Source organism: Erythrolamprus reginae, chromosome Z (genome assembly GCF_031021105.1).
Source record: "Erythrolamprus reginae isolate rEryReg1 chromosome Z, rEryReg1.hap1, whole genome shotgun sequence".
In the NCBI taxonomy this organism is placed as follows: domain Eukaryota; kingdom Metazoa; phylum Chordata; class Lepidosauria; order Squamata; family Dipsadidae; genus Erythrolamprus; species Erythrolamprus reginae.
The window spans coordinates 62,109,749-62,133,102 of NC_091963.1; the positions used below are offsets into that span (position 1 = coordinate 62,109,749).

Here is a 23,354-nt window from a genome sequence, read left to right on the forward strand (position 1 = left end):
GTGAACCCTCGCTCACTCGCTTCTCCAGTAAGATTCTGCCCCTCGCTTACTAACTGTGTCTCCTGCTCTCTCCACTTCTCTCTCTGCCCAGAACTCTCTTGTATTGGGTGAAGTCAAGGAAGACTGCCTGGAAACCAGTGACACTAAAGAAAGGGGAATTCCCATTGGTCCTTTTGTTTTTCTGGGCCCTCCCCAGTACGATTCCGCCCCTTGCTTACTAAGCGCATCTGTGTGGTTGGACATCTTTTCACGTGCCCCACAAGATTATAAAGGCATCTTGCTGTATGCTGTGAGGAAGATGGCGGAGATCTCAGGCAGTAAGTTATCAAGCAAGCAGCCTGCCCCTTCTCACTCCCTGGGATACAGTGCCTCTCTCTGCCATCCTGCCTCATGTCAAAGAAGGAAGCGGGGCTATCTTGGCTTCGATTCCCTCCCTTTGTCCAATTGTATTTAGGTTGACTTGGAAATTAAACCCCTGCTCATCCCTCCCCCCCTGATTTAGAAGTGCTGAGTAGAAGCTTTTCTATAGAGGCTATTGAGGATGGGGAAGGCAGTGAAGTCTTCTTGAGCAATGCTTTTTTTAAAAAAAATATTTTCTTCAAACGCTAAGAGTATACAGATCTCATTTTAATTGGACAGGCATAAGAAAGCGTTAGACGCCGTGGTCTCCCAAGGCCTGCCCTGTTTTATTTATGCTTTGCTCTGTTTTTTTAAACCTTAGGTTTAAAAAATGTCCAGATTCTTACAAGAATGTTACAGAAAGAATCTCAGCATGGAGTTAACAGTATTGAGAAAGAGCCTTGGAGAGATGCTTTAATCATGGACCTATTTTATTTTGTCTCCCAAGTTAACTTTCTGCATTGATTTGTGTTCTTCTGCTTGCCCCCCCCCACACACACACCAGCAGGTGAGCATATTTCCACACATCCTGCAGGGGCCCATTGCATACTTCGCACTATTTAAATTTTGCCTTGTACTCTAATCCATCTCTCTTGCCTATTCACTGGCTTTCTGCTCGCTGCAATTTGAGAATGTATAATTTTTAGCACAAAGAAGAAAGGAAGAAATAACTCAGATTCTTATTCTTTTCATCTAAGTCTGCCTGCTTTCTTAGAAATTAACAGGGGATTCACATACAGAGCCTGCTTATGATTCAGCTTCCAAGACAAGAGCTTTCCACTTTTCAGCACACAGCAGGAGTAGGCAAGGTGGGCTCATCTATGACTTGTGAACTTCAACTCCCAGAATTCCTGAGCCAATCATGCTAGCTCAGGAATCCAGGGAGTTGAAGTCCACATGTCATAGAAGAGCCTACTTTGCCTATCCCTGTCTTGGAGGAAGCGACCCTTTTGTTCATCCTAGTTTTGTCACACTAGATTTGTAAGAGAAGAAGAGCAATCTGTAGTAAATGTTGTTCTGACTGCTTGGAGGAAAAGGGAGTAGAATAAGGAATAATTTTAAATATATTGAGTAATAACATTTGCAGTCTAACATAGAGTACACAAATATTTATCTCTCCTAGACTCCGTATTACTGATGTCTGTGCAAAATTTTACCAGTTAACAACAGCATCCCCCTCCAAAATGGTTTCTTAAACAATTCTTCATTTTTATTTGAAGAAAGTATAATTGTGAGATAGAAGTATTGTATATAATAATAATGCTTTTCTTTGTATACAATTTAGCATTTCCCTCCTCCATCCTTTTCCATCCTCCAATTTATTTTCCCTTCTTCATGCAATCTTACTTAATTTGCTTTTTTCCCCTGTTCCACTTTTCTCCCCCTTTTAGCAAGAGAATGGCTCATTATCTTGGTCTCTAATGGGAGTTATGATACAACAGAAAATATTTATTTATTCATTCATTCATTCATGCTCATAAATAAAAATGTGCCTCTCAGATACTATACTTTTCCACTCACAAAAAAAATATCAGAGGGAACATTGGGCCGGGGTCCAAAGACAATTATCCATGAGCAAAATGTCCTTTCCAACATGCGAGTTGCCACTGCTGCAGGAGATGGGGGCACATCATAGAGGCATGCCTCTCATCTCTACCGGACGACTACCCCCCACCAAGTAGGAATCAATGTCCATATGGGAACAGCTGGCGGAGCAGAGATAACAGGCCCACACACAGCTACGTGAGAGGAAACCTCTGGAGATCAGAAGGAGCTGATTGGGAACCAAACCGAGGTAACCACTACTCTGCAGTAAACAACACCTTTCCTGCCGGAAAAAACAAACTGTCCATTTCCTTACTTTTAAACGGCTGGCTGTGCAAAATGGAACTGGACACAGGGTCAAAATACAGTATTATGCCCTGGCACAAACTTAAATTGTATATGCCAAATATTCAGAGAGACCAATTAGACTCTGTATCACTAACCATAGAAGACTTCCAAGGGAATGGGATTCTGATATTGGGGCAAGTTGGGGTATCTGTATCTTTCAAAAATTATGTATTAACGTTGCCGTTGATTGTGGTAGACGGGGCTAAGCCTACACTGCTAGGTGTGGAATGGATGGAACCATTGGGTATTGAGGTAACTGGGCTTCACAAAATACAAGAAGCCCGGAAGCTTTTACTGCAGAATTGGGTAAATATAAAGGTCCACCAATTTCATTCAACCTAGACCCAACAATACCCCCATTAAGGCTAAAACCTCAGGGTACCATTGCCACTACTCCCGAAGCTAGATGCTCAGTTTTACAAGCTCTTAGCCCAGGGAATCCTAGTACCTGTAGATTATGCACCCTGGGAAACCCAATTCATAATACCACTTAAGCCTGACGGCTCCATAAGAGTATGTGCTGACTACAAATCAACTCTAAACAGGGTGCTTCAGCACAACGCTTACCCCATTCCAGTAATCCAACACCTATTACATTCACTGGGAAAGGGGACTATATTCACCAAACTAGACTTAGCTCAGGCATACTAGCAGCCCCCGGTAGATGAAAATACAGCCTAAGCACAAACTATTATCACACATAGGGGAGCCTTTAAATGTACCACTTTAATTTGGAGTGAACATAGCTCCCAGAATTTTTCAAAGCCTCATGGAAAGGCTATTAAATGGAATCCAGGCATTGTCCCTTACTTCGATGACATATTAATATCGGGGGAGACATACACGCAACTCACACACAGAATCAGAGAAGTTTTTAAAAAATTTCAGGAAAAAGGGCTAAGACTAAGTGCAGATAAATACTTGTGGGTTGTCCCCAACATAGAATTCCTTGGTTTCAAAATAGACAGGAAAAAAATCCACCTCACAGAATAGAAAATCAAAGCCATAAAAAATGCCCCAGAAATCCAGAACAAAACAGAATTACAGGCGTTCCTAGGATTATTGAATTTTTACTCCATTTTTTTTAAACAGAAAGCCACGGCAGCAGAGCCCCTGCATAGATTGCTTCAGAAAGGAGCCAGCTGGACATGGAGAAACAAGGAACAGAATACATTCAAGGCAATATAAAACCTTTTGTCTTCTAATAGTATGTTTTCACAGAGTGAATGGTAATGAATGTTTTTAATAATATTAGAACTTTTAGCTTTTAAAAATTATATTAATTGGATCTAGATATATTGTCATGATTTCTTCGATATGTTGTGAGCCACCCCGAGTCCTCAGAGAGGGGCGGCATACAAATCCAATAAATGAATGAATGAATGAATGAATAAATAAATAAATAAATAAATAATAGCATAGTTATTCAATATAATGTAACTTTGTCCTTAAGGCTAACCTGGGATGCCTCCCCCCATGGAGTGGGTGCAGTTCTGGGTCACATATTTCCGGATTGAACAGAGGCTCATATAGCCTTCTTTTCAAGAACATTATCCCCCACAGAGAGGGACTATAGTCAGATTGACAAAGAGGCATTAGCAGCCATAGCAGGAGTTAAAAAAATTCACGATTATCTGTATGGACACTCATTCGAGCTAGTCACCTACCATAAGCCACTATTAGGACTATTTGCAGAGAACAGAGTCACACTTGCCTTTATGTTCCCCAGAATGACCAGGTGGGCCATCTTTCTATCCAGCTACAACTACAACTACACTTCCTCCAGCTACAACTAGACTCCCCCACTGGGGGAGGGGAGGAGATCAGCCATGCTGATGCTGAGCCATTGTCCGGAAGCTAAAGTACTTAATGACCCTGCACCAGCAGCAGACATATTGTTAATAGAATTAGGTGATTGCCCAAGTGTAACAGCAGAGGAAGTAGCTAAGGAAACACAAAGAGACAAGACACTTCATACCTTAGCAAATTACATACTCGGGGGTTGGATAGAGGAAATACTCCCAGAGGAACTCAAACCATAAAAGAGTAAGCAATTAGAATTGTCCATGTTAAAGGGCTGCATATTGTGGGGAGACAGGGTGGTTATTCCCTCAACCCTCAGAGAAAGAGTAATGGACACATTACACAAATGCCACCCAGGAATAGTACATATGAAAGGGCTAGCACGGAATCATTTATGGTGGCCAGGCCTAGACAAAGACATTGAACAATGGGTGGCCATATGCAACCCATGTCAGGAATCAAGAGCAAATCGCCCAAACAACACCAGCAAAGTGGGAGACACCTAGAGGACCTTGGTCAAGACTCCACATAGACTTTGCAGGCCCCATAGACTCCCAATGGTGGATGCATACTCAAAATGGCTGGAAATCATAATGATGAGGTCCACAACTACTTGTGCAATTGTAAAAGTGTTGAGAAAACTGTTTGCCACACATAGACTTCCTGATATAATTGTCTCTGACAACGGGACCCAATTCACTGCAAGGCAAATGGAGATGTTCTTGGCAGAACTTGGCATAAGACATGCACTGGTCTCACCCTTTTTGCCTGCTAGTAATGGACAAGTAGAATGAATGGTGAGAGTGGAAAAAAGGCCCTAAGTTGCTCAGCACCAGGGGACTGACAAGAAAGGATTGACCAGTTCCTCTTAACAAAACACATCATGCCAAGCACAATAATGAATAAAAGCCCTGCAGAGCTTCTCATGGGGTGGAAACTCAGGTCAAAGTTAGACAGACTATACCCCTCTTACACTACAACCCACCAGAAAGAATGCACACAACCTGAATGGAGTTTTGGGGTGGGAGAATTAGTTTATGCAAGAAACTTCGATGGAGGAATGGCCTGATAAAGAGGCAGCATAGTGGAGAAAATGGGCCCTAAGTCATACAAAATCCTGTTAGATGACGGTCGAGAGTGGAGGAGGCACATAGACCAAATCAGGAGATGAGTAGAGTCAGGCTGCCTCCAGTCAGGAGAAAATCAGACTTTAAATAAGGACTCTGGGTCTTCGCTTCTCACAGGGAGTGACCACAGACAACAGTGTCACCCCATGGACAGCCAAGTATCCGAGGACATAGCGGAGTACCTACCGGATCTTCCCAGGGATTCCAGCAGGGGGAGCCAAGGACTCCTGGAGTCTGGTACAGGTACCACAGGCTCAACACAGGAAACTCAACACAGGCCAAGCCTATGGAGTTCCCCTCTCGCCGCCGCAGACTCGACTGAATTGCGCAGGTCAGAGAGAGAAACGTGACAGCCAATCTGATTGGAGGACTATTTCACCTGGTTAACTGACTGACACTTATGTAAAGAACTAGGAGGGAAGGGGTGTTATATATGCAAATTAACCTGATCTACATACCAGCAGCGGATCGGTTAAAACGCGATCAGGAAATTCAAGTGGCTGTCAAAGCCATGCCTCCAAGGAAATTTTTTTTAAAAGAACTTGCTATCCCTGCTGCTTGCTTTTTGTTACACTGTTTCACTTGCTGTTACTTTGTGTTATTTGTAACACGTTCCAGCAGATCTTAAATAAACAGATTCAGGCTACAACACAGTCTAACATTATTTCTCAAACTAAACAGAAACATTATGAGAAAGCAGAGAGTATTTCTTCAACTAGTTTAGTTGGATCTTGGATGAGATAATCCATGTGTACTCCAGACAGCCATTCTTCATATGTATGAAGTAGGTGTTTTGCTCTTGGTTTATGAGTTGAGCAGCTGGGAATTGAGAAAGAAACAAGCTCAACTTGATTGAGACTTATTTCTTAATCATTTTGGATTTGCTTTTTATTGTCTTGAAAATATTAAGACCTTTTGTAATGGAAAATTTTGTAGCAACTACTAGGTGACTCAATTTTTCCTTAAAGAAACAATTTTTAAATTCACATTTGAAGTTTGGGAATATTACTTTTTTGATTAAACAGCTAAAGGGAACTGAGAGTGTTGGTTTTTAGAAAATTATCAAAAGATTTAAGGATTGAAATAGACTATAATTTTAAATAAGTTAGATGAAACCTTCCCAATGGAAAATATGATTGTCTGGGTTTCTTTAGGAAAAACACAATAAGATGGGGTTTTAACATTCAGACAGAAAAGGGAGCTAGAAAATAATAAACAGTTCATTTTAAAGAGAAGGAAAGTTAAGTTTAATAAAAATGGAGCAAAATACTTTAACAATGGAATATATGGTGGATATTTGAACAACCATCTTAAATATTATCTCATATTACAGGGTGTTAATGAAGTTACAGAAGAATAAACTATACTATATCAGTCTGAAATTACTTTGAATATGGATTTAAATGTGGCATGTAAAGAGGATATGGAAAAGAGGGTATGAATAAAATGTATTGTATATATAAATGAAATCAAAGGTATTTCATTACTTAAAGTAAATATACTAAATAAGAAAAATGATGTGGGTAACTTTGGATAGCCATAAAAATGCAATTTGACATGAATTGTCTGACACCAGGGGACTGAAAACTGTCACTCATAATTACTAGGACCAAGCTGATTGCAAATAAAAAACCCAACTTATGCCAATAGGAAAAGGTGAAAGCCTAGGCCAATTATGGCAAACATGGCATGTGAGGCATTGCCCTATGTCAGCTCCAGCACACATGTGCATGCTGCCCAGTTGATTTTTAGCCTTGGAGAAGGCCCTTTTGCCCTCTGGAGGCTTCAGGGAAGCTTTCCTGAAGCTCCGGAGTGCGAAAAACGGGCAAACCAGAAGTTCAGAAAAATAGATTCCAGTTTGTTCATTGTGCTGTTTTTCACACTCTGGAGTTTTGTCCTTTAGGTCATTCTGTCACCATCCCAGGCTTCAGTGAGGCCCTGTGCATGTGTGAGGGTGAGGGGAGAGTTGTGCGCATGCACAGTGGCAGTGTGGAAGGGTATGCAAGCACCCCCTTTTGGCAGACGAACTAAAAAGGTTCACCATCATTGGCCTAGGGCCTAGGCAGAAGTTTCTATTTTAAGTAGGTCAGCTTTGCAATAAAAGCCATGTTCAAAATGCAAGTAAATTGGATTGAATTTTTTCCAAAGAAATGATCTCCAAAAACAAAGGTAAACTTAAATCACATCCAAGGAGATTTTAATCATTGCGTTTATATGCTGAGATTTTTTGGAGAAATAGAAGCTTGTAAAGCCAACACTAGTTTTTGTGTATGGTGTGCATTTAAAGTAACATAGGCAGTATAATATTTAGAGTTGCTCATAGCATGGAAAACAATCTCGAGATATTTAACAGTTTTGACTTCTTCTTTTAAATGGTTATTTAATTGCTAGACATGTGCCATTAGAGAATTAGCAAAAACAATTATCTTACTTTAACAGTAATTAATTTCTAGCCATTATTTTTAGTGTGTTTAGCTAGTATACAAAGCAACCTTTTCAGGACAATTGGGTTAGATAAAGCAGCATGACATCATCTTCATACAGAAGAACAGAAATCTCTATATTTCCCTATTTTGACATAAATAGATGGGCTTTCTGTTTATCTATAACTGTCTTTGATCCGATGTCCTTGAACATTATATCACACCTCATCTGGGAGATTTTATACAATTTATACATAAGAAAAACAACCAATTGAAGAAGAGTTCTATTTCTATCATAGTTTGGATCCAAAGATGAAATTAAAAGCATATCTCTGTATGCAGAGTGATATGTGAGCTCTAGAGGAGTATTTTTTAACTGAACACTTGTTTTTATAGGGGGAAATTGGAAGAGTGAGTTAAATCCTTGAAAATGGTGGTATGTGTTTTTAAATGAATATATAAAATACTAAAAATGAGTCTTTTCTCCCTATAGAAGAAAAGATCAGCCTAGGATAGCAAGAACAACCTTGCCTCTTTTTTCTCTCTCTAGGCATCCTTATTTCTTTCTTGACCATAACTTACCTCTCCTTGCCAGATGGGATTGACAGTGTTACACATAATCTTGGACCTTTTTTCCTGTCCATGATGTGGAAGAGCTGGGAAGATGCTATGCTTTCCAGGCTGGATTGAAATTTTAAGGTAAGGATCCGGATTGAAGAACATGCCTTTCTTCAAACCAAAAGCTTGGAAATCTGCAAAATGTTAGATATTCATATTAGCATTATTTATATTCTGTTAAACTATCAGTCATATATATCATTTGAAAATTTTAAGTGTGTATCAAATTAAATAAATATAGGTGGTCCATGTTTAGTGGACTAAGTGAAACCACAATGGTGCTTAAGATCTACAGAGATTTTAAATCTGAGGATTCATTATAAAATTACATTTTCATTGTTTGCTAAATGAAACATTTTCATTGTTTGCTACATTTTTATTGTTGCTAAATGAAGATCCTCTCTAAGAATAGACTAGACTAGACTAGAATAGGCCAAGCATTGGTCAAGTGTGAGTGAATCCACAAGGAATTTGTCTCTAGTGCATAATCTCTTACTGGGAATAAAGAACAGCAAAATAATAATAATAATATATTATTATTATTATTATTATTATTATTATTATTATTATTAATTAGATTTGTATGCTGCCCCTCTCTGCAGACTCGGGGCGGCTCACAACAATAATAGAAACAATATATTACAAATCTAACAATTAAAAATCATTTAAAAAACCCTTATTAAAAGACAAAACATACACACAAACATACCGTGCATAACTTGTATAGGCCTGGGGGAAAAGGAATACAGTATCTCAATTCCCCCATGCCTGACGACAGAGGTGGGTTTTAAGGAGCTTGTGAAAGGCAAGGAGGGTGGGGGCAACTCTGGGGGGACCTGGTTCCAGAGGGTCGGGGCTGCCACTGAGAAGGCTCTTCCCCTGGGTCCCGCCAGACGACATTGTTTAGACGACCGGACCCGGAGCAGGCCGACTCTGTGGGACCTAACCAGTTGCTGGGATTTGTGTGGCAGAAGACGGTCTCGGAGATATTCTGGCCCGATGCCATGTAGGGCTTTATAGGTCATAACCAACACTTTGAATTGTGACCGAAAACTGATCGGCAACCAATGCAGACTGCGGAGTGTTGGTGTAACATGGGCATACCTGGGGAAGCCCATGATTGCTCTCACAGCTGCATTCTGCACGACCTGAAGTTTCCGAACACTTTTCAGAGGTAGCCCCATGTAGAGAGCATTACAGTAGTCGAACATCGAGGTTATGAGGGCATGAGTGACTGTGAGTAGTAAATCCTGGTCCAGATAGGGCCGCAACTGGTGCTCCAGGCGAACCTGGGCAAACACCCCCCTCGCCACAGCTGAAAGATGGTTTTCTAATATAAGCTGTGGATCGAGGAGGACGCCCAAGTTGCGGACCCTGTCTGAGGGGGTCAGTAATTTCCCCCCCCCAGGGTGATGGACGGACAGATGGAATTGTCCTTGGGAGGCAACACCCACAGCCACTCCGTCTTATCAGGGTTGAGTTTGAGTCTGTTGACACCCATCCAGGCCCTAACAGCCTCCAGGCACCGGCACATCACTTCTACTGCTTCGTTGACTGGACTTGGGGTGGAGATGTACAACTAGGTATCATCAGCGTACTGATGATACCTCACCCCATGCCTTTGGATGATCTCATAAGATACCAATAAGAGAAGGTAGTAGAAATGAAAAGGATAGCAGTAATATAGCCTTATTAAATGGGAAATATCCTTAGACATGGCAGTGCTATAGGAATTATGTGTTTAGCAGAGTAAAAGCATGAGGGAAAAATTGTCTTTTTGTCTAGTTATTTTGGTATGCATCTTGAAGGGAGGAGATTAAACAATTTATGTCTAGGATGGTGAGGGGTCTGTAGATATTTTGTCAGCCCTCTTCCTGACCCATGCAGTATATAAGTCCTCAATGGAAGGCAGAAATTGTTTTTTTTCTGCAGTCCTAATTTTCCACTGAAATCTGTACCTGTACCTTATACCCAACCAGATAGTTATAGAAGAACAAATGACAGACTCAATAATTTCTCTGTAGAACTGTATCAACAGGTTTGATAACCAAACAAAATTCAAAACCAGTGAATTAAGTTTTGATTATTGCTCTGAGATGTAACTGAATAAAAGCACTTTCAAAATCATGGTAGCATTCACAATATAGTCAATCAAAGGGTAAATGATCTGATGAAAATAGATGGGCATAAAGACACTTCAAATGCTGAAAGAATTAAAAGAATGTGACAGCCAAAGATGAAGCTATGTAAGAAAAAGAAAGAAATTTATGTTCAGTAGTACAAATCCAGAATTAAAAATATTTTGAGAAATTGAATCTTGAAGAATCTAGAAAAAGTCTTCCGTGACTTCTTGAATAGCTTATAGAAAGGAGACAAGAATGAAAAATGCATCCTGCTTTCCCTATCCTCGGGCTCTAGATTGGCTAAACTTTATTATGCCTAGTAGAAGAATATAAATAAGAGAATAAGCATGAGGCACATTGAATATCCATGATGGGAACCAAGTCATGATAAGTAAAGTTGTCAGATACTCCTGCTATAGATTGAAACATCTGTATAACCAATATACAAAGAAGTGCAATGTTGTCTACTTCTAAAATACATTTCTTGGGTTTATATGAATAAAAGAGAAAGAAGATACCCTGTTCAAATTCTCTATGAATATTTTTCAATGCAATATATCTAATACATCATTTTTGGTTGTTTATATGAAGATATTATACATAATTTCTCATTGTTTATAAATAGTGTTGGGCGAACTGAACTTGCATAGTTTGGGTCCACTTTTCCAAAAGTCCATGTTCAGGTTCGGCATTCAATCGAACACCATGATACTATTGCAGCAGTGGGGGAGGTGAGGCACTCTGCACCTGCCAGCTATTCAGGATCCCGGCCGGCAGCTTCAAGTGGGTGGTGGGTGGGAGGGAGGGAGAGGCGGGGAGGGCTCCACCCCTGAAGGTCTTTAAAAGGGCAGAGGGAATCTGGACCTTTGGAGCACAAAGAGGCAGGGGTGGCATGGATTTCCCACAGACCAGGGGGGTGCAAGCAAAAGGAGGTGGGGAATCCCATTTCCCATTTGCTTGGAGCCTCTCGCTTGTTCCACTGTGGCTCTCCTGCTGGCTGCAAAGACAGGGAGGCACGGCATGAGGACTTTTTCCCTGCTGAGCTCCTGGGTATCGGAGCCTGACCTCCCCACCAGCGCTTTGCCTTACGCTGGGCCAGAGAGGTGGGGAGGCAGGTTCTGCCGACCCGCTATTCAAGATCCTGCCTGGCAGCTTCAAGCGGGCAGTGGGCAGGAGGGGGAGGCGGGGAGGGTTCTGAGGCTCATGCCGCTGACTTGGCTTATGGGGGACAGGAGAGGTGACTCTAGACCTGGAGCCTGACCTCTCCCCAGTGTTTCACCTCCTGCCGGGCCAGAGGTGTTGCTGTTGGTGTTAGTATTCAGATTTGAGTTCAGCCTGAGTTCGTGGGCCCAAACCCAAACTCCGATGTCAAGTTCAGCCGAACCTGCTGAACCCGAACTTCGACAGGTTTGCCCAATATATCTAATACATCATTTTTGGTTGTTTATATGAAGATATTATACATAATTTCTCATTGTTTATAAATAGTGTTGGGTGAACCGAACTTGCATAGTTCGGGTCCTTGTCGATCCAGAAGCCCATGTTCAGGTTCGGCATTCGATCGAAAACCGCAATACTATTGCAGCAGCCGGGGGTGGTGAGGCATTCTGCACCTGCCAGCTATTCAGGATCCCAGCTGGCAGCTTCAAGCGGGTGGTGGGCGGGAAGGAGAGGCGGGGAGGGCTCTGCCCCTGAATGTCTTTAAAAGAGCAGAGGGAATCCAGACCTTTGGAGCACAAAGAGGGAGGGGAGGTGTGGATTTCTCACAGACTGGGGGGGTGCAAGCAAAAGGAGGTGGGGAATCCCATTTCCAATTTGCTTGCCCCCCCCTGCTGGGGGGAGGGGGGTAAGAGACATGCCTGACCCTGGACCCCACTTAGGAGCCTCTCGCTTGTTCCACCACGGCTCCCCTGCCGGCTGCAAAGACAGTCAGGACTGTCTCCCTGCTGAGCTCCTAGGGATCAGAGCCTGACCTCCTCCCACAGCATTTCAGCTCACACCAGGCCAGAGGGGTGGGGAGGCAGGTTCTGCCGGCCAGCTATTCAGGATCCCAGCTGGCAGTTTCAAGCGGTGGGTGGGAGGGGGAGGGGAGGAGGGCTCTGAGGCTCAAGCCGCTGACTCGGCTTGGGGGGCAGCAGGAGGAGTGACTCCAGATCCGGAGCCTGACCTCTCCCCCAGTGCTTCACCTCCCACCGGGTCAGAGGTGTTGGGGTTTGGGTTCGGGTTAGAGTTCAGCCCGAGTTTGGGGCCCGAACCCTGAACTTCAATAGGTTCGCCCAAAACTATTTATAAATCATAGGCCTCTGCATATGGTATATATCAATCTGTTTGAAAATGATAGCCAAATTTTAAAAACAAATGAGAATATAAAAATAGATGATATTAAAAGTAGATGGAAATTATTTTTCACTCATTCAAAAACTAGCACAATTGCATTACATAACATTTTAATCTATTAAAATGATGCAATTGGATACAAAATAATAAGTGACTAATTAACTTGTATGAAAATAAGGAGCTAATTCTAAAAAATAATATGCAATAAACTGCAATATGTATAACAAGACTGATACAAAGAACATTATTTTATTAAAGGTTTCAGTAAAAAAAATTATTATAATACTTAAAGCTCTACAAAACTAGTCTAATCTGACTACAATAATCCCAGAACAAAACCTCTCTCTTTTGTTGTCACCTAACTATGAAGAAGAGAAGATGTGAAGTTTACAATGTAACAACATTAATGACTAAAATAAAAGCAATGTCTTTAAAAATGCAAATATACTTTTTTAGAGAAAGTGGACAGCAAATTAACCTCAGAATCCTGGTGATATTTCACTTATGTATTAAAAAGAAGGAAATATTTTAATGTTTTAATGCTAACAGATATGGTTGTTTTTTAATTGTTTTCAAAAATAATAAAACAATTATAATTAAGTGGTTTTTAAGCCAAAAAAGAAATGCTGAGAAGAATGAAGGCACATATGTTTGGATCTTTAAAGTAATTTTCAAAACCTGAATTCCAAGAAGATGTAGCAAATTCTTATTAAGAAGGCCAGAAAATACTCTAGCCTCCTGAAAGGCAGCTTATACACCACCATCATTTTTTGCTCTAAAAAGCTTAGGTAGAAATCAGACCTCACCACACAGACCAGTTTGCCTGAACTAGTAGAAACCCATTGGTGATGTCACCAAACCGAATCGGTTGCTGCCGGTATATGGGCACTGCCATATTTTTAAATATTGGTTTCATTTTTAATTCATTTTTTTAAATTATATTTTTCTTCTGCGCATGCACAGAAGCTGAGTTTTTGGCACTCTGCACAGGTCGCCATTTTGTTTTCAGGTTTTTTTTAAATTCAGGGTTTTTTGCCCAGCGCATGCTCCACCCACAGGGCGCAGCCACACAGCATGGGAGGAAGCAAATTGGCAGCGAGATAAGTTGGAACCTACCCCTGGCTTTAGCTAGTGACATCTCAAATAATATGATATAATTTACTGTATTTGCTCATTTTTATTCTGCGTATAAGCATGTCTTTAGTATTTTACTTGGTAGTTTCCAAAGCAGTGATAAAGAAACTAATATTAAAGTAAGGAGACTATAAGAAGATGGGTACAATAAAGAATAAAATAAAATATCTAAATTATGGTCCAAAGTGGTTGACTGGCAAGAACAGTACACGGAAAAAATATTGGCAGCAGCATGATTTTAAAATTCTAGTATGAACTAACTGCCTCTTCCTGTTTCCTTAGAAGGCAATGATTAACAAACCTGAAAAAGATACCCATACCCACAAAACTGTCATGTAAAACTGAACAACGCTTACCTTTCTAATCTTGGATGAGAAATATTAAAATATTTCCTCCTCTTTAATATATAACTGAATATACAACTGAGATATTATCAGGACCTGATAAGTTTAATTCAGGGGGCATTCCTCTTTCCTGGTGCTTCTTTACCTCTAGCTTTCAATACCATCGACCATGGTATTCTTCTGCGATGGCTGGAGGGGTTGGGAGTGTGAGGCAACATTTTATGGTAGTTCTCCTCCTACCTCTCTGGCTGATAGCAGTGGGAGGACAAAGGTTGACCCCTAGGCCCCTCTTCTGTGGGGTGCCTCTCTCCTATTCAATATCTACATGAAACCACTGGGTGAGATCATCCTATGATATGGGGTGAGTTACCATCAATACGCTGATGATACTGAGCTGTATATCTCCACTCCATGTCAGTTCAGTGAACTGGTGGAAGTGATATGCTAGTATCTTGAAGCCATAAGGGTCAGGATGGGAGTTCACTAGATCCGTGTCCCTCCTGGCTGGTTTCGGCCAGCAGGGAGGTGACACGGAGCTGGGTCCAGGAGATTGTCAACGCTTCTTTGGGGAGGGGGTCCTTTCCAGATCCCTACAAGGAGGAACTTGTGCGCCCCCTCCTCAAGAACCCTTCCCTGGACCCAACTATTCTCAATAACTATCGCCCAGTCTCCAACCTTCCCTTTATGGGGAAGGTTGTTGAGAAGGTGGTGGCGCTCCAGCTCCAGCGGTCCTTGGAAGAAGCCTATTATCTAGGCTCCCAGCAGTCAGGATTCAGGCCTGGCTACAGCATGGAAACTGCTTTGGTTGCTCTGATGGATGATCTCTGGCGGGCCCGGAACAGGGGTTTATCCTCTGTCCTGGTGCTTCTTGACCTTCAGCAGCTTTTGATACCATCGACTATGGTATCCTTCTGCGCTGGCTGGAGGTGTTGGGAGTGGGAGGCACTGTTCTCCAGTGGTTCTCCTCCTACCTCTCCGGTCGGTTGCAGTCAGTGTTAATGGGGGGTCAGAGGTCGACGTCTAGGTCGTCCCTTGTGGGGTACCTCAGGGGTCAGTCCTCTCCCCCCTTCTATTTAATATCTACATAAAACCCCTGGGCGAGATCATCCAAGGGTATGGGGTGAGGTATCATCAGTAAGCTGATGATACCCAGCTTTACCTCTCCACCCCTTGCCCTGTCAGTGAAGCAGTGGAAGTGATCTCCCGGTGTCTGGAGGCTGTTGGGGTCTGGATGGGTGTCAACAGACTCAAATTCAACCCTGATAAGACAGATTGGCTGTGGGTTTTGCCTCCCAAGTACAATTCCATCTGTCCGTCCATCACCCTGGGGGGGGAATTATTGACCCTCTCAGAGAGGGTCTGCAACTTGGACATCCTCCTCAATCCACAGCTCACATTAGAGAAACATCTTTCAGCTGTGGCGAGGGGGGCATTTGCCCAGGTCTACCTGGTGCACCAGTTGCAGCCCTATTTGGACCCAGAGTCACTGCTCACAGTCACTCATGCCCGCATCACCTTTCCCCTAGGCTTATAAAATTTATGCATGGTATGTCTGTATGTATGATTGGTTCCTTAAATTGGTTTTTTTTAAAATTACTTTTAATATTAGATTTGTTTATATTGTCTTTTTACTGTTGTTAGCCGCCCCGAGTCTGCAGAGAGGGGCGGCACACAAATCTAATAGATAGATAGATAGATAGATAGATAGATAGATAGATAGATAGATAGATAGATAGACAGACAGACAGACAGACAGACAGACAGACAGACAGACAGACAGACAAACAGGTTAAAACTGAACCCTGAAAAGACTGAGTGGCTGTGGGTCTTTCCTCCTAAATACGATCCTATCTGTCCATCATTGGGGTGGGGAAGCAATTTTCACCTCAGATAGGGTTTGCAACTTAGGTGTCCTCCTAGATCCACAGCTGAGGCTAGAGCAATATATATTTATTTGTTTGTTTGCTTGTTTGTTTGTTTATTTGACTTCTATGCCGCCCAATCCCGAAGGACTCAGAGCGGCTTACAATAATAATATAAAAATAGAAATAGATACAAAACAATAAAAAGAAGTTGAATGTAATCAAAAACTATAAAACCACATATTAAAAAACCATTAATTATAAAACAGTCATAATCCCAAACATTATTATTATTATTTATTAGACTTGTATGCCACCCCTCTCTGAAGACTCGGGGCAGCTCACAGAACATGATACCAAAAGAATATGTGTACAAATCTAATAATTAAAAACTATAAACTAAAATCCCATTGCATTAAAAACCAGTGAATAACTCAATCACATCCACAAATAACATTTAATTGTCAGAAAAGTGTGGGGGGGGCATAATCTAACTGCCCCATGACTGGTGACATAGGGTCTGGAGGGTCTTGCGAAAGGCGAGGAGGGTGGGGGCAGTGCGAATCTCTGGAGGGAGCTGATTTCAGAGGGCTGGGGCTACCACAAAGAAGGCTCTTCACCTAAGTCCCGCCAGACAACATTGTCTGTTCGACGGGACCTAGAGAAGGCCATCTCTGTGAGACCTAATCGGCCACAGGGATTTGTGCGGCAGAAGGCAGTCCCATAAGTAATATGGTCTGGTGCCAGGTAGACTTTATAGGTCATCATCAACATTTTGAATTGTGTCTGGAAACTAAATGGCAGCCAATGCAATCCGTGGAGTGTTGGAGAAACATGGGCATATTTGGGGAGACCCATGACTGCTTGAGTGAACGTATTCTACATGACTCAGACTCTTCAGAGGTAGCCCCATGTAGAGAGCATTGCAGTAGTCAAACCTCGAGGTGATAAGGGCAAAAACTCCCTGTCCAAATAGGGCCGCAACTGGTGCACCAGGTGAACCTGGACAAACGCCCCCCTTGCCACAGCTGAAAGATGGTGTTATAAAGTCAGCTGTGGATCGAGGAGGATGCCCAAGTTGCAAACCCTTTCTGAGGGGATCAATAATTCACCCCCCCAGGGTAATGGATGGACAGATGGAGGTGTCCTTGGGAGACAGTACCCACAGTCACTCTGTCTTGTCTGGATTGAGTCTGAGCTTGTTGGCACCCATTCACACCCTGACAGCCTCCAGACACCGGCACATCACTTCCACTGTTTCACTGAGTGAACACAGGATGGAGATGTACAGCTGGGTGTCATCAGCGTACTGATGACAACTCACCGCATGTCCTTGGATGATCCCACTGAATGGTTTCATGTAGATATTAAATAGCAGGGGAGGAGAGGACTGACACCTGAGGAACTCCACAAGGGAGAAACCTAGAGGTCGACCTCTGAATTCCCACTAACACTGACTGGAACTGACCTGAGAGGTGGGAGGAGAACTACCATAAAATGGTGCCTCCCACTCCCAACCTCTCCAGCCGATGCAGAAGGATACCATAGTTGATGGTATTGAAATCCGCTGAAAGGTCAAGAAGCATCAGGATAGAGGTTAATCCCCCATCCTGGGGCCGCCAGAGATATCCATCAGCGCGACCAAAGCAGTTTTCTTGCTGTAGCCGGGTCTGAATCCTGACTGCTGAGGGCCTAGATAATCAGCTTCTTCCAAGGACTGCTGGAACTGGAGCGACCCCACCTTCTCAACAACCTTTCCCATTAAGGGAAGGTTGGAGACTGGACGGTAGTTATTAAGTATGGCTGGGTCCAGGGAAGGCTTCTTGAGGGCGGGTGCACAAGTGCCTCCTTGTAGGGAGCCAGAAAGGATGCCTCTCAGAGAAACATTGACAATCTCCTGGACCTAGCTCCATTTCACCTCCCTGCTGGCCAAAACTAGCCAGGAGGGACATGGGTCCAGCAAACAGGTGGTGGAACTCACAACTCCAATGGTCTTGTCCACTTCATCAGGTGTCATCAGGTCAAACTCCTCCCAGACAGATGGACTAAGACAGGCTCCTGTCACCTTGACTGACTCGTTGTCAGCCGACACTGCGTTCCAATTGGAGTCAAGGCACGTCCGAATCTGATCAATTTTATCAGTGAAAAACATGTTAAAATCCTGAGCACTACCGTGCAAGGGCTCCCCAACCCTCCCTTATTTAGAAGATAGCGGGTCACCTTAAACAGGGTGGCCGGTCGGAATTCCGCTGATGTAATCAAGGCGGCATGATATGCGCCACCTTGAGCACCATTTTATAAATCTTAAAAGAGCTCTTCAAAGTGTTATATCAGACTCAGATTTATTTTTCTTCCAGCGCTTCTCTAGACATCTCTTCTGGCATTTCAATAACCGGAGTTACTCAGTAAACCAAGAAGCTCTCCGGGGTCTAATGCCACAGAGAGATGGCAACAGCACAATCCGGTCAAGAGCCTCTGTCACAGCCGTATTCCAGGCCACAGCGAGGGACTCTGCCGAACAGTGTACGAGTGAATCCGGTAAAACCCCAAGCGCCCTCTGAAAGCCCTCTGGGTCCATCAGGCATCTGGGGAGGAACCACCTAGTCGGTTCTGCCTCCCTGCGGGGGAGTATTGGTGCCTTGAAGTCAAGCCGTAGCAGAAAATGATCTGACCACGACAAGGGCAAAATATCTAAGCCCCTTAATCTCAGACCATCACTCAGCTGCTCCGAGAGAAATATCATGTCGAGAGTGTGCCCCCCCCCTCATGAGTCGGACCCTGAACTACTTGGGTCAAGTCCATGGCTGCCATCGTGGCCATGAATTCCTACACTAACCCAGTGGATTCACTGGGCGATGGTAGGTTAAAATTCCCCAAGACAATAATTCCACCACCAGCCAGGGTACTTCCACGAGCAGCGCAGGGAGGGCTGTTGACACGCAGCTAGAAGGCAGGTATGTGAGCAACAAGCCCACCTGAACCCCTAGGTCCAACTTCACAAAGAGGAGCAGCAAGTCTTCATAGGCTGAAGGTCTTCTTGGCTATAATAGCCACTACTCCCTCCCTTCCCTGGGGTCATGGCTGGTGCCATACCTGAAACCCAGCTGGGCATATTTCACAGAGGAACTCTTCCCTCTGGGCCCAGCCATGGCTTAAGTCACACATACCAGGTCGGCCTCCTCATTCAGGATCAATTCCCGGATGAGGAGAGCTTTATTTACAACTGACCAGGCATTGAGTAGGAACAGCCTGAGCCCAGGGCCCGGATTTCGATCATCACCAGTACCCCAGGTTGAGCACATGGGGCCGGAACAAGGGATCACTTTCAAACAGCGAGCTCTCATTCCCCAGGAGCGACCTACCCCATCTCTCCTGCCATATCTGCCTCTCCCCAGCAGGACCAAAATATTCCGGCCTTCTACCACCCCAGAGATAAGCTCCCCCATCCCTCCCGCCTCTACGCCGCCAGGTACATGCATACCATTCAAACAGTGTGGCCCTGTCAGTTGTTAGTTCATGGCCCCCCAGGCTTGCCAGCAAAGCCAAGTCTTTGTGGCCTTACGGAAGGCCAGTAGGTTGGGAGCAGTATGGACATCAGGGGGTAATTGGTTCCATAGAACTGGTGTGGCCACAGAGAAGGCCTTCGCCTGTGGTCCCACCAACCTGCTTTGCTTCATCGACGGGATCCAGAGGAGACCAACTCTGTGTACTCTTATTGGTCTCTGGAAGATGTGTGGCAAGAGGTGGTCCCATAAATAGTCTGGTCCTGAGCCATGTAGGGCTTTATAGGTAATAACCAACACCTTGAATTAATAGGAAGCCAGTGCAGCTCACGGAGCATAGGTGTTATATGGGCATACCGAGGCATACCTCAGCTGTGGCTAGGGGAGCTTTCGCACAAGTTCGACTTGTCTACCAGTTACAGCCCTACCTTGATCAGGAGGTGCTGTGCACAGTCACTCATGCCCTCACCACCTCCCATCCTGACTATTGCAATGCGCTCTACATAGGCTACCCTTGAAGAGCATTCGGAGACTTCAGCTGGTACAAAATGCAGTGGCACATGGAATAATGGGTATACCAAGGTATGCCCGTATTACTCTAGTCGATCTCCAAATGCAATTCAAGGTGTTGATTATTACCTTTAAATCCCTAAATGGCTCAGGACCAGACTATTTATGGGACCACCTCCTCCCTCATACTTCGCTGTAGCCAGTAATGTCCCACAGAGCCAGCCTTCTACAGATCCCGTCCGCCAAACAATATCAGTTGGCAGGGCCTTGGAGAAAGACTTCTCTGTGGCAGCTCCAACCATTTGGAATCAACTGCCCCAAGAGATTCACACTATCTCCACCTTACTGGTCTTCTGGAAAGCTGTAATACCTGGCTTTTCTGGCAGGCCTGGAATTAGGTTTGATTGTAAGTATGAAATGTTTTGTAGGATATTATTGTTTTTATTGTATTGCTGATTGTATTGCTGTTTTTCTTTCTTTTTTAAAAAAGAAAATATAATATTTATTGAAGATAAATAGGGAAGGGGACACATAAAGCAAAAGGAGTATGTGAATATTAGTACAAATATATATGAACTTAGAGCATACAATTATAAAACAAAATACACACTTACATAAGGAAAGAAAATAAGGAAGGAAAGCTAAAGAGAGAGAAAGGAAAAGAGAGAAAAGGGGGAAAGAAAGAGAAGAGGAAAAATAAAAAAGAAGAAAGAAAGAAGAGATAAATTCATTTGTAAATTTATCAAATGTAGTAAATAGTGTCAACTTATCTGCTGACCCAATTGCTCTACAGCTTTTAAATATTTACTATCAATATAGATGAAAGTTTTAGATTTCTAGAGTTTAAGTTTTGTCGTTTGGATTTGTTCATCCTTTTATCAATGATTCATAATATTATTTTATAAGTTTGTGGGATAATTATTTGGGTGAAGGGTAAAAAGATCATGATGGAGTTGTATATTGTCTTTTATCCAGCCAGATGTACCATTTATTCCATGCTTTATAGAACTCTGATTCCTCTTAGTTTGAGGGTCATTTTCGTCAGCTCAGCACATTTATGAGTTTTGTTAATGAAATTTAGGGTAGATGGGGTGTGATCCAATTTCTAAGATTGGGCAAATGTTATTCTTGCAGCAATTAAAATGTTTACCAGTAGGTATCTATCATCTTGGCTGCCTAGGCGGAATAGTTCCGGTTTAGAGGGAATTGGTTTCTGTATAATTTGTTCAAGGTATTTTTTAATCTTTAGCCAAAAGGTCCTAACTTTGGGGCATGTCCACCAAAGGTGGTAGTAGGTTCATATTTTTTGTTTGCATTTCCAGCAGAAAGGAGTTGTGGTTGGAAACATTTTAGATAAGTGGGCTGGAGGATATAAGGAACCTCTTATAGATTTTCTCTCTAAAGTTAGTGGCTATAATTAGTTTGTAATTCTGGATCCAGAATTTATCCCATTCTGACAGATTTATTGTATAATGTATATTGTATATGTCTTGTTGTGAGCCACCCCGAGTCTTCAAAAAGGGGCGGCATACAAATCTAATAAATTCAATTCAAATTCAATTTAATAACCAAAGTTTTGGGCCCAGGCAGCCATATTTCCTTAACCTGTTATTTGAAAAGTTCATGTTGTAATAGGAATTTATAAAGGGTTGATATCATTTGTTTATCCGGACTGAGGATTATTTGATCTAAGATATTCAGTTTTTGAAAGCCTAGCATTGTTCTGTCTTTGTTATATCTAGATTTGATTTGGAAATATTGTAACCAGTCCAGATTAATACCTTTAAGATGTAGGGCCTCTTTAGAGCTTAATTAGTTTTTTTCATCCAATAGGTCATCATAAGTTATTGCTTCAGTTGAGGGCAAGACATTTGGATAAGTTTCTGCCTCTATGGGTATGAACCACCTAGGCATCTGTACATAATGATATTTTTAAATTTTAGTTCAGGAATTAAATAAGCTATTTCTAATGTAATGATGTCTGAATACCAAATGTTTTTTGTCCTTGTATGCCATCAGGAATGCATGACATCCTTGGTGTAAATCAAAGCCTTCTAGGACTAATGTTCTTTTGTCTCTTAAGAGAATCAACTCTCTTATCCATATTAGTGATGCAGCTCTATAGTAAATTTCCCAGTTTGGGAGACCCATACTGCCTCAGGTTCTGCGATCCTGCATTAACTTGAGTTTGATTCTTGCTTTTCTTTTGAGCCAGATGAATTTGTGTATTATTCTATTGAGGTTTTTAAAAAAATGATTTGTTTAATCTAATTGGAATTATCTGGAAGAGAAAAAGGAATTTTGGCAAAATGTTCATTTTAATTGTGGATATTTTCCCCATGAACGATAGCTGTAGTTTGGACCATGAGTATAGGTCCTTAATTGTTTTTTGAACTAGGGAGTCATAGTTGTCCTTTTTCAGTAAGCTAAGTCTTTGTGATATTATAATTCCTATATATTTGACTTTGCGGGTTATATTAATGCCAAGCAATTCTTCTAGTTTTAAGTTTTGAATGGGGGGCATGTTTTTGGTTATCATCTTAGTTTTTCCTTGGTTTATTTTAAGGCCTGCGACCACCGATTTTCTCAATTTCTTTTATTAAAGTATGGGCTGTGGTTATGGGATTCTCAATAATAAAAGCCATATCATCCGCAAAGGCAAGAAGCTTTTCTTGTTGTTGTATTTATGATTATTGTTAGCTGCTCTGAGTCCTTTTTGGAGTGAGCGGCATGTAAATACAAACAAACAAACAATCAAACAAACAAACCAATAAATATCTTTGCACAGGACTACTTTGTGTCTTGAAGATTTCTCTGGATTTTTTAAAAAATTCCTCTTATTTTAGTAAATAATGTATTACATTCTAACTAATCATTCTGCAAGGTGCTCTTCAGATATCTACTGCAGGTACTTTTTAATTCATAGATAGGTGGTAATAAAAGAGAGAGGTTCACTCTTGGAATATTGTATTCATATTAGTCCATTTTTATTGAGCTTAGGTGTCCTGACCAAAAAAAAAAATCACTGGAACTTTTAATAAGATAATGCATGTTAGAGAAAAATGTACCTGAAAGGGAGAAACTGATCAGCCTTCTGATTCCATGCCCCTGTCCTGAATCTTCATTAGTGATGTTTTTAAAAATCTGTAATAAAGAGAAAAATATCAAAAATATCAGTACTTTTTCTAGAGTAATATTAGGTAACAAGTTAATCCAAGAAGCACAATCAAGGATAAATCAATGATATGCATTCATTAAGCAACTATTGATTAAAACAC

At 42.1% G+C, this 23,354-nt stretch overlaps 1 protein-coding gene across 2 annotated transcripts in view; it reads right to left on the minus strand.

The window, feature by feature from the left end:
* HECW1 (HECT, C2 and WW domain containing E3 ubiquitin protein ligase 1) overlaps positions 1–23,354 on the minus strand; it is a 318,946-nt gene that overhangs the window by 220,614 nt on the left and 74,978 nt on the right. For both annotated transcript variants that reach the window (XM_070729542.1, XM_070729541.1), the window contains exons 4-5: positions 23,145–23,220; positions 8,228–8,397 (exon numbers count right to left, since the gene is read on the minus strand). In XM_070729542.1, the coding sequence (XP_070585643.1) occupies positions 8,228–8,397; positions 23,145–23,220 (246 nt within the window). The remainder of the gene's footprint in view (positions 1–8,227; positions 8,398–23,144; positions 23,221–23,354) is intronic.